Here is an 11,702-nt window from a genome sequence, read left to right as displayed (position 1 = left end):
TTCAACTCACTTTCTATTACATTTTTTAAAACTCGTACCTGGTCAAATGGTAACAAATTTTGGGGGACAGTGGAAGTGTATTTACATTTATGTGAGAGAGTTTTTTCTAAAAAAAAGAAAATGTAACATCTTTTGTGGGACAAACTAAAAAGGAAAGTGTGACCTCTATTATGAGACGGAGGGAATATTAGTTTGAAAAGGGAAAGGCTCAACCTCTTTATTTCTCTCCCACGTGTGAAGTCCAAAAATAATGGGATTTGAAGTCCACAAATTTCTTTTCCTTCTTCTTAAACACTCATCTTTCTCTCTCTTAAAATTTCTCAAAATTAGAGAATCACTCAAACTTATTTTGCTTCTGGGTGATGATAAACAACCAAATTTTTTACAATTCTACAATGGACTCTCAAAATCAGAGAATCACTCATCTCTCATCTCTATCTTACTCCCTCCGTTACTGATTAAGAGTCACACTTTTCCATTTCGGTCCGTTCCCAATTAAGAGTTACACTTCATTTTTACCATAAAATAGTAAGTAGGTCTCATATTCCACTTACTCAATTCACTCACATTTTATTATAAATCCAATATAAAAAAATGGGTTCCACATTCCACTAACTTTTTCAACCAACTTTTCTTTACATTTTTTAAAACCCGTGTCTGGTCAAAGTGTGACTCCTAATCAGGGACGGAGGGAGTATTTTCCAATAGACTCTCTCTCACTCTCAGCTCCCCAAATCAACACCCGATTTCTAATTCCCATCACTTCATCTCTTCCATCTCTCTCCCTCATCGTCCCTGCTTTCTCGGCTGTCATAGCGCGGCTCGGTCTCCATTGCACCGACCGCCGCCAAGTCGCTGCTGCTGCTGCTGTTCGAGATTTGTCGAGTAGCCGAGCAGTGCCATCGCCGTCCCGATCAGCTTCGCTCGCTTTTGTTGCCACTCTCTATGCCGGGCCGCCGTCGCTCGATCGCCTTCTCCCTCCTTCCTTGGCTGTAATCGGCGCCGCCACACCTCCACAGCGACGCTGCCGCTGTTGCCGCTGCCAATACGGCGAGTCCGTGTTCGCCGTGACGGTGTCACTTCCCATCCAGCTCGCTCAATCCATTAATCCCAAATCTTCACATCCCTCCGTTTCCTCAACTTCATTCCGTCTCTGTCTCATATCACACATTCAAAAAATGAAATCTGAAAAACTATCAAGCAAAGGCATGAAGAAGAAAGTGGAACAAGACATTTGATAATCTCTGCAATCGGATAATTTTACTGGTTCATTTGTTTATGATAATGTAACATACAAACTGAATATATCTAGACTAGGAAGGATCTAGAACACTTCACTAATCTTGTACAAACTGATTACAGACACTAATCATAACAGAATCACTAAGCTTTCTTCTTCATCAATGCTTTAACAACTCTCTCCAAGTATACTTTTGGTCCTCACTTTTGTTGGGCAAGACCACAACATCTCTTTGATCTTCACCAGTTGGCAGTGGTACAATCTTGACTCTATCTCGTGCTCCAAGCTTGCTCACACGGCAGTGACTTGGATCATCTACATTCAGCTCAGCATTGCAAGCAACTCCAGTTTGCTCACTGTAGACTTCTCTAACACACCCCCTCAATCCGAGTGAGGCTAAGGATACTACTCCTAGTCTTTCCCTGAGCTTCACAAAGGATTGTTTACTCAGAGGCCTCGTGAATATATCAGCTATTTGATCAGCTGTTGGTACATGCCTCAGTTCTATTTCTTTTCCAAGAACTTTGTCTATGATAAAATGAATACCCAGCTCTATATGTTTGGTTCTTGCATGCATAACCGGATTTGAAGCTAAAGCAATAGCACTTAAGTTATCCACCCAAATCACTGGACCAGCATTTCTCTTGATCTTTAATTCACCAAGTAAGGAGTTCAACCAAGCAATCTCTGAAGCTGCCAGTTCTAAACTTCTGTACTCAGCCTAAGTGCTGGACCTAGCAACTACACCTTGCTTCTTTACACACCATGAAATCAAGTTTCTGCCGTAGTATGTACAGATCCCACTAATGGACCTTCTATCATCCAAGTCAGCAGCCTAGAGTCTGAGAAGGCTGAAATCACACCATTTGATTTTTGGATTTGAATTCCATGATCCAATGTGCTAGATACATATCTCAAAATCCTTTTAACTGCCTTCCAATGTGGATCCAAAGGTGATGCCACATATTGGCTGACTTTGTTCAGTGCAAAATTAATGTCAGGCCTTGTAATGGTTGCATATTGGAGTGCTCCCACCATGCTTCTGTAGAGTTTAGGATCAGAAAAAGGCTCACCAATGTTCTTGCTAAGTTCACAACTCGACACCATTGGGGTTGGACAACCCTTTGCCCCTGTCATATTTGCCTTCTTTAGAAGATCTTTGATGTAGTTTGACTGACACAAATAGATACCGTTTTGATAAGTCTTGATTACTTCAACTCTTAGAAATAAGCTCACCTCCCCAAGATCTTTTAAAGAAAAATGGAAATTCAGTTTGGAGATCACTTTCTGGATAGAAGAAGAATAATTTCCAGTGATGAGAATATCGTCAACATAGATCAGCAAATACACAACTTCATCCCCTCTCTGTCTGAAAAACATGGAGGCATAGCCTTGGATTGAGAAAAGCCAAGAGAAAGGAGAACAGAATGGACAGTGTAGAACCAGGCTCTTGAAGCCTACTTTAGTCCATAGATGGCCTTTTTAAGTTTACAGACCAGGTGTGGACCCCCTTGCTCGGATCCAATAGGCTGTCTCATATATATATCTTCCTCTAGATCACCATTCAAGAAGGCATTGTTCACATCCAAATGAGTGATAGACCAATTGAGACTAACTGCCAAACTGAGAATCAGTCTGATGGTAGTAGGTTTAACTACTGGGCTAAATGTTTCATTGAAGTCAAAACCTGGCTGTTGAGAGAATTCTTGAGCAACTAACCTAGCTTTGTGCCAAGCAATAGCACCAGATAGATGAAACTTGAGCTTAAAGATCCAAGTGCAACCTATCAAATTTTTACCAGGAGGCATCCAAATTGGTATTGGCAGAGCCACTAATGCTGATTTGGGAATCTGTGATTGAGAAATAATTAAGGAAAATATTTTTGGCTTAAAAACTCCAACTTTAGATCTGGTGGTCATGTGATGAGTAGGCTGAGTGGAGTGAGTAGAAGAAGAAGTATCTGAGGCAGATGGAACAACTGAAGAATCAGAAGAAGAACTTGAGTGAGAAGATGGGGAAACTTGATGAGCATCAGAATCTGGAAAAGGAGGATCAGAGTCTAACTGCTGCGCAGATGAAGATTGGTCAGATGGAAGAGATGGAGGCTGATAATTCTGAAAAGGGACAGATAGAGTAGGGGAACTAAGTTGAACATAAGTGACAGGATGAGGATGAGGGTCAAAGGCAGAAGGAAGTGATTTGAAAGGGAAAGAAGACTCGTCAAATTTTATGTCTCTTCTGACAATAACTATCCCATCAGGATGTAATGCCTTAAACCCTTTATGAGATTAACTGTACCCTAAGAAAGTAGCTCTAACTGATCTGAATTGCAGCTTATGCTTGTTAAAGGGTCTAATGAAGGGATAACACAAGCATCCAAAGACTCTTAGAGAAGAATAATCAGGTTTATGAGAATGCAGTTTCTCATAGGGTGAGATATTTTTGATGGTTTTAGAGGGCATTCGATTTATCAGGTAGACTGCAGTGAGGAAAACATCATCCCAGAAGTGTTGAGAGAGTAAAGTTTGAGCTAAAAAAGCAAGACTAGTTTCTACAATGTGTCTATGTTTTCTCTCAGCCAAGCCATTCTGCTATGGTGTATAAGGGCATGAGATTCTGTGAGATATTCCAAAATCCTTAAGGAAGCTAGTTAGACCTTGAAACTCACCTCCCCAATAGATTACAAAGTTTTAATTAAGCCAAAATGATTTTCACTCATGGATTTGAACTGTTTAAAAACAGAAGAAACATCACTCTTATTTTTCAAAAGATAAATCCAAGTGAATCTTGAGAAATGATCAATGAAAGACACAAAACAGGCAAAACCATTTCTGGAAATAACAGGAGAAGATCCACACAAGTCACTATGAATGAGTTCTAATGGATGATCAGAAACAAAATTTGATAAAGAATAAGACAATTTGTGTGCTTTGGAAATGAAACAAGGATGACAAGGAGACTGATCATTCATTGAAACAAAGGGAATATTACAACTATTCAAAGTACTTTTCACAACATCTAGAGTAGGATGTCCTAGTCTATTATGCCACAAGGCAAGATCAAGACTTGAACTACTGCTAGAAGGTAAATCAGGCAGACTGAGGGAATGGACTGCTGGAACTTCTTGGATGGAAATGGGAAGATTGGAGCTATTGCTTCTCTTAATTGGGGAATGATCAACTAGGAAATGTAGAGACCTTCTCAAGTGCTCCCTTGAGCACGATTTCCTTGGTGCACAAGTCCTTAACAAAATAAAAAGTTGGATGAAATTCAAAGAAAACTGAATTATCCTTAGCAAACTGTGATATACTAAGAAGATTTTTGGTGATGTTAGGAACATGGAGAAGATTCTTAAGATGAAGCTTTCTAGAAAAAGTAGAGGAATGAGAATTAACCATAGATTCACCAATATTTGCAATAGGAACCCATTACCAAGAACCAAGCTTTTACCTCCTGTATATTATGCGCTTATGTTCAGATTTCCAAGATCATTGGAGACATGATGAGTAGCTCCAGAGTCCGGATACCAAGTGGAGAAAGCAGCAGAAAGCTTTTACCTAACTGTTGCTACACCAAGTGGAGTGAGGGTTGAGATCCCTCAGTGCTTGAGAAGTTTCCTGTCTCTCCTACCCTCCTCTGATCCTTTTCTTTTATCTTCAAAATGGCAGAATCAAAAATGTCGCTTCTATTCCCTTGTCAGCATTACCTATTTTCTCTCAACTTCCTCTCATTTCAATGAAGTTAACTGATGGGAATTTCTTGATTTGGCAGAAACAAGTAGATGTTGCTGTGTATGGATACGGGCTTGAGTCATTTCTCACTGGAGAAGCCAGCCCACCACCACAAATAATTGCTGATCCAGCTGCTGGATCTCTGGTGCTTAATCCTGATTCATTGCTTGGCAGAGGCAAGACAGGAGAGTTGCAGGATGGCTGCTCTCTTCATTGTCTAAGGGAGCTCTCTCTCTTGTTGTTGGTCTCAGATCCACAAAGGACATATGGGGAGCACTAGAGACCAACTTTGCTAGCCGCTCAACTGCAAAAGTTATGCAATACCGGCAGCAAATGCAAAGTCTCAGATAGAGATGTCAAATGGTTAATTGATTTGCATGATTATAGACAGTCTTAGTTTTGATTTCCATAAATAAGTTTGATTTGCATAATTTAATGGTTAATTGATTTGCATGATTATAGACAGTCTTAGTTTTTTATTTTATCTCAATTAAAAATAGTTCCATAATTATAGTGTGTTATGATTCCTAATTTTATGGGATAATTTAACATTTATGCGTGTGTCATCTACAGCTATAATACACAAATTTTGTGGGAATATATTAAATTGTAGCAAAATCTTGATTCCTTATTTTATGGAAATATATATTTATAAATCATTATACAATATATACTATTCCAATATAAAATAATTAATAATTATCTAGCACAATAAAAGTTTTGAACTTGGCCCAGCCCACTTACCATTGGGGCCCGGGCCTGGGCTGGGCCCATTATTTATACCAAAACGCAGGCCCGGTCCGCTACAGACGTAGGCCTGGGCTGGGCTGAAATGTTGCTGGGCCTCACTGGTCCCGGGCCGGCCCACTTGACATCTCTAGTCTCAGAAAGGAAGCACTCTCAATGAGTGAAATGAGGAACTATTTTGACATTCTTAGTTCAGTTGGTTGCAGGGTTTCTGATGGAGGGCAGATTCTACACATTCTTGTAGGCTTGGGTCAGAAATATGATCCAGCGGTACAACGTTTTGGGTGCTACCGGTTCCGGTTCATCGTCGGGCAACCAAGGCTCATCGACGCCGGCGGCGTACCAAACACCACATTTTGATGTGGATGCATACTATCGTCCCTCCGCCCCCAAGGTATTGGCAAATGCAGGGATTATCCCAAATTAGGGAGAATTTTCCGGATGAACACACTCCGGAAAACCTTCCGATAGGAAGAGGACGAGGCGGTGAAGGCTCCGCCAGTCGCGACATCGATGCTGAGGAGGAAGAGGAGGAGGAGGAGGATCTAGGCCGTCATCCATACAGCCGCAAGGAGACGTTGGCTCTGTACAACGCTTGGGTCATCATCTCGTACGATCCCATCGTCGGGAATCAACAAACCCACTTGTGTTTTTGGGAAAAAGGTCACCGAAGCTTACAACGAGACAAAGCCGAAGGGGCCCGCCGCCGCAACGTGAAGATGCTCTGCAGTCATTTTGACCGATGCGACAGAGATGTCAAAAAATTTTGCGCGATCTACAGGACTAAAGCGGCGAATTACCAAAGCGGAGTCAGTGGAGCCGACATTCTGAGAGCGGCTTTGCGAGTCTTTCAAGACGACAACTTCAAAGATTTCAAACATGTCGATGTTTGGTCGTCGATCAAAGACCTTAAAAGGTAGGCTAGCGGTGTCCCGTCTTGCACGGGGTCGAACTCGAAACGCACGAAGCACACGACGGGTGGTCAATACTCGTCTAATGAGGGTGGATCAGGAAACACCTCGCAAGAGGTTGAGGGCACGGCCACCGATGCAGGGGGATCCTCCGGTTCACGACGTCGGCCAAGGGACCAAGGCGGCTAAAGGGAGGGGGATGGGGAGTGGCCGAGGTGAATCAAGCCAGGCGGCTCGGGCTCGCGCTCGAACACCCTAATGTCCATGTACCTGCTCGTCATGATGGCTGACACTTCCCGCATGACGCCTCCCCAATATGAAGCCCATCTTGCCGGAATTGAGCATATGGCAAGACAAATTGGTATTCCGCCTCCACCTAACTTGAGGGCACCGCCACCGCCTTCAAGGGATGATTCGACAACGGAGTAGTGTTTTCAATTTAATTTAGAGTATTTTATATTATGTATTTTTTTAGGATTTTAATTATATGTTTTTTTTTTGTTTTTTTAAGATTTTAAATTGTAATTTTTTTTTAATGAAGTGTGTTTTTATTAATTGAATTTGTTAGAAACAAAAATAAAAAATGAAATTGAATGAATAGTTAAGGGATGAGATGGTTAAGAGATGGAGGGATTCAGGTGTTGTCTCTTAGTTAAAATATGGGGTGAAAAGTACAGTGGGGCCCATGAATAGTGAAGAGATGAGACGGTATTGAGACGATTAAGAGACAGGGATGCGGATGGCCTTAGCAAATCAAAAACAAATGAGAACAAACAAAATGGAGAAGAAGAAGTGTGATACACAATGTTGATCAATGTCAAGTCATTTGAACTGTAGTTAGAAGCAGTGACGGAACTAGAAATTGAAATGAGCCAGGGTTGATTTATTTTAAATAATATTGTATTATTGTTTAATAAAATATTTAATTTTATATACTCCGTGTAATATATTTATACTCCATCCGTCTTCTAAAAATATAAATTCTTTCATTTTTTATTCGTTTCCGAATTGTAGAAACTTTTAATTTTTAGAAAATTTCTCTCTCTCTATAGAAGCGAAACTCATTTTTCACACACTTTTCTTTCTATCTCTCTCCTACTTTATTAATTTAGAATTAAATTCAAAAGTTTCTATAGTGTACGGAGGAAGTAATATTAATGAGAAAACATGATAACAACTATACTATATTAAGTAATTCTTCATTCTCAAATTCATAAATCACAAATTATAAACTAAGTTGCTAAATATTTAATTCTAAAATAATAAATTAAATTATAGTTCACGTATCAATATCATACTAATAAATAAGTACTCCAATATAATTTTAGATTGAATAAATAAATAAACAAATCCCTATTAAAATTAATAATATAGTTTTAGATTGAATAAATAAATAAAATATCGAGTCTCAGTTTACTCCCATAAATAATTGATCATTGACTTAATTAAAAAATAAGCACATGTTTAATTTTATTTTAATAAAATTAGAGTCTGTAAATGAAAGCAATTGTTTTTACAATTAAATAGGAAGTACGCAATATAAAAAAGGATATGACCTTATAATACTACTACTAATAGTTAAAAGTTAAATAAAATGGATGTGAACTCAAGTATTGGTAGAATGACATGAACTACTAAAAATGGCATTTCAGGGCACTAAAAAAATGTAAGTACAATATACTTTTCTTACATTTTAATCCCTCTACATAATTCTCACTCTTATTTTTCTTTTCTATTTTAATTATTTATTACGATTTTCTTAAAATGAGGGCAAAAAGAAAGTGACTCGGCTATATAAAGGAAAGGGGTTACTTAGCATGTAGAACAGTCAATAGATATGTCGATTGATATCTTGATCAATTGATCTAACAACCAATAACATAAGTGAAATAAATGTGGAAGAAAAAATATGAAAGGGTGCATAAAAGCATCCACAATAAGATGGACACTTTGGCTGGACACTTTTATGTTTTTTGTCCATAGCCATTTTTTATTTGTCCATGGCCACAAAAAAAAGTTTCCGCAGCAATAGTGGACACTTTTTTTAGCCACATTTCACTTTATTTTATTTGTTGTATATTTTAATTCAATTACAATTAAAAATTTGAAATTTAAAAATAAAAAATAAAAAAAATTGGAAATCGGCGACCGCCGCGGCGGTTTCGCCGTGCAATAGATAGCCGCGGTGGCCGCCGCTTTTCTCTCTCCTCCGGCTTGTCCTCGGCGCTTTCGGGGCGAAAGCCCTTCCGCCCCACAAAAGTCGTCCGCCTCCGGGGCGGCCGCTTCCACCACAATAGACAGCCGCAGCTTAGCCGCGATCGGGGCGGCCGCCGCGCCGCCCCTATTGTGGATGCTCTAAGATTACGTAGGTAACAAATGCAAGATAAAGTTAAGAGCAACACTCTGTCAAGCAGGGAGCAGATGGATGAAATGAACCCCTTTAATAGTTTTGGTAGTTATGTCATGTTTTGACTAGACATGATACAATTTGCGATAGTTATCATAGTTTTGATTAGTAATTAATCTTGATTGTGTTTTTTATAGCTTAAGATAATTACTCCCTTCGTCTGCCATTAAATGTCCCATTTTTTCTTTTTCGTCTGTCCATCAATAAATGTCTCATTTCACTTTTACAATATTTGTTAAGTGGACCCTACATTCCACTAACTCATTGCACTCACAAGTTATTATAAAATCAATATATAAAAGTAGGTTTCACATTCCTAACTTTTCTACCCACTTTACTACATAAAATCAACCACTTTATTAAAACCTGCACTGGTCAAATATAAGACATTTAATCTCGGACGGAGGAAATATGAATTATCCTACTTAAATGTTTGATATAACAAATTACAAATATAAACCTAAAGATAAAATTATAATTATCCTCATTAATTTATGTTAATAACTACACTATCCTTTAAGAATAATTGTTCTCTCCTTTATAAATTTCGATCATTCATTCTATTTATATTTATGTTTTATGTTTCAAACAACTTTTTATTTTTAATTATTCAAAATCAATCATTTTTTATTGAAAAAAATACAAATAATTTGTTGTATCTAGTAATAAATCTAGATGAACAGATAATGAATTAAGGTGTGGTTAGATCAATTAATTAATTAATTTAACGCGTTTGTTTGTGTGTTGATGCATCAAAAATAAAAACTACAACTTGTGTTTGTGTGTTGGATTGGACAAATTATTTCTTGTATCATGATTCATGATTATAAAATAAATACTCATAAAAAGGTCGTGTTTATAAACAATAGCTTTGTAAAGTTGACTTGGCCCACCTGAAATTAATTAAAAAATAAAATGTGGGTAAAGAAATCGAGAATGAGAAGCATATGGTTTAATATTATTTTCTTCCTGCAATCTCTCTCTCTCTCAAATTTGCCCTGTTAACACACTGCAATCTTCCTCAATCTCCTCTTGACGCACCGATGATTCTCCATGGCGCCACTATCATCACGGCCTTCCCTCTCCCTTCTCCCTCGTCTCTCTCTGAATCATGCTCATATCGTCATTGCATCGTTGAAGGAGAGTCAAGTTGGACAGAAAGTGGGGAATCAATCAAGATATATGAGAAATATGGAGGCGTGTTTATGTTTTATTTATATAGGAAGAATTGATGGGTTAAAATGTATTTTGATAAAATTAACTAGGTATACCAGATATGTAACATAGGCAAATGATTAGTTACAAATATAGTTGAAATACAGGTTTTTCAGTGAATTTTGTGCGTATAAAACACGGGCAACACAGATTGATGACATAGCTACTAAACACACAAATAAACTCAGATTACTGCCCTTATCTAGTCGTAACATAAGAAACCCCAAAAAACATACAGAAAATGGCGACCACCTCTCTCTCTTCCGTCAATCAAACTCCCAAACCCATCCATGTCTTCATGGTTTCCTTCCCAGGCCAGGGCCACATCAACCCCCTCCTCCGCCTCGCCCTCGCCCGCCGCCTCGCCCATTCCTGCCTGTCCATCTCCTTCTGCGCCCCGGAATCCGCCGGCGCAATCATCCGTAAAACAAACACCATCACCGACGACGTCCCCACTCGTTGCGGCCGCGGCACCATCCGCTTCAGGTTCTTTGACGACAGTACCAACGATCCCGACGACCTCGAAGCCTTCCTGGCCCGTCTCGAGCTCGTGGGCCGGGAAAAACTCCCGCAGATGATCGTTAAACAAGAGGAGCTCGGCCGCCCCGTTTCTTGCGTCATCAACAACCCGTTCATTCCGTGGGTTTGCGACGTTGCGGACGGCCTAGGAATCCCCTGCGCTATGCTTTGGGTTCAGTCTTGCGCTTGCTTCGCCGCTTACTACCATTACTACCATAATCTTGTAGCCTTTCCCAGCGAAGAAGCGTTGGATATCCGAGTTGAGATTCCGAGTTTACCCGTTCTGGAGCATGATGAATTTCCAAGCTTCTTGCATCCATCTTCGCCCTACCGTTTTTTGGGAAAGGCGATTTTACGGCAGTTTGGCAGCTTGTCGAAGACTTTTTGCGTGCTGATGGATACATTCCAAGAGCTGGAACTTGAAACTATCGATTATATGTCGAGGATTTGTCAGCCGATTATGACAGTGGGCCCGCTTTTCAAGGAACCCGGCGGCGCATCGGGGATTCGAGCGGATTATTACGCGGCGGAGAGGTGTACGGAGTGGCTGGACTCGAAGCCCGCCTGCTCCGTGGCGTATGTTTCGTTTGGGAGCGTTGTGCATTTGAAGCAGGAGCAAGTTGACGAGATCGCGCACGGGATTTTAAAATCGGGGGTTTCATTTCTGTGGGTTTTGCGGGAGCCGCATAGTCTGCGAGGTTTTATATTAGGGCGGCGACTCTGAGTGTGTGCGTGTCAACTGGCCAGGAGGGTGCCTAGACCTAGCCGTGTCGTTGGGTCTGTGCCTAAAACCTCTTGTCAACAAAAATACCTCAACCCACTTCTACTGGCTAGTATAGTGGAGTAAGGGTCGATCCCACAGAGATGGATGTAGGCGAAGTGAAATTGCAAAGACATTTTGGAAGGGTTGGTTAGCTACCACGCTTTTGGGG

General features: G+C 40.0%; 1 protein-coding gene across 1 annotated transcript; it reads left to right on the top strand.

Moving 5' to 3' along the window:
• The first annotated feature begins 10,468 nt into the window (after positions 1 to 10,468).
• Positions 10,469 to 11,494, top strand: LOC125198189 (gallate 1-beta-glucosyltransferase-like). Its single transcript, XM_048096602.1, has one exon. The coding sequence runs from the start codon at positions 10,493 to 10,495 to the stop codon at positions 11,492 to 11,494; it is 1,002 nt and encodes a 333-aa protein (XP_047952559.1). The 5' UTR covers positions 10,469 to 10,492.
• The last annotated feature ends 208 nt before the right edge of the window (positions 11,495 to 11,702 follow it).

Source organism: Salvia hispanica, unplaced genomic scaffold (assembly GCF_023119035.1).
Source record: "Salvia hispanica cultivar TCC Black 2014 unplaced genomic scaffold, UniMelb_Shisp_WGS_1.0 HiC_scaffold_1279, whole genome shotgun sequence".
In the NCBI taxonomy this organism is placed as follows: Eukaryota; Viridiplantae; Streptophyta; class Magnoliopsida; order Lamiales; family Lamiaceae; genus Salvia; species Salvia hispanica.
This window is presented reverse-complemented; position numbering and strand designations above follow the sequence as displayed.

What these genes read in the sequence shown, in the direction of transcription:
- LOC125198189 (XM_048096602.1), top strand. Translation starts at nt 10,493, where the DNA reads ATGGCGACCACCTCTCTCTCTTCCGTCAATCAAACTCCCAAACCCATC.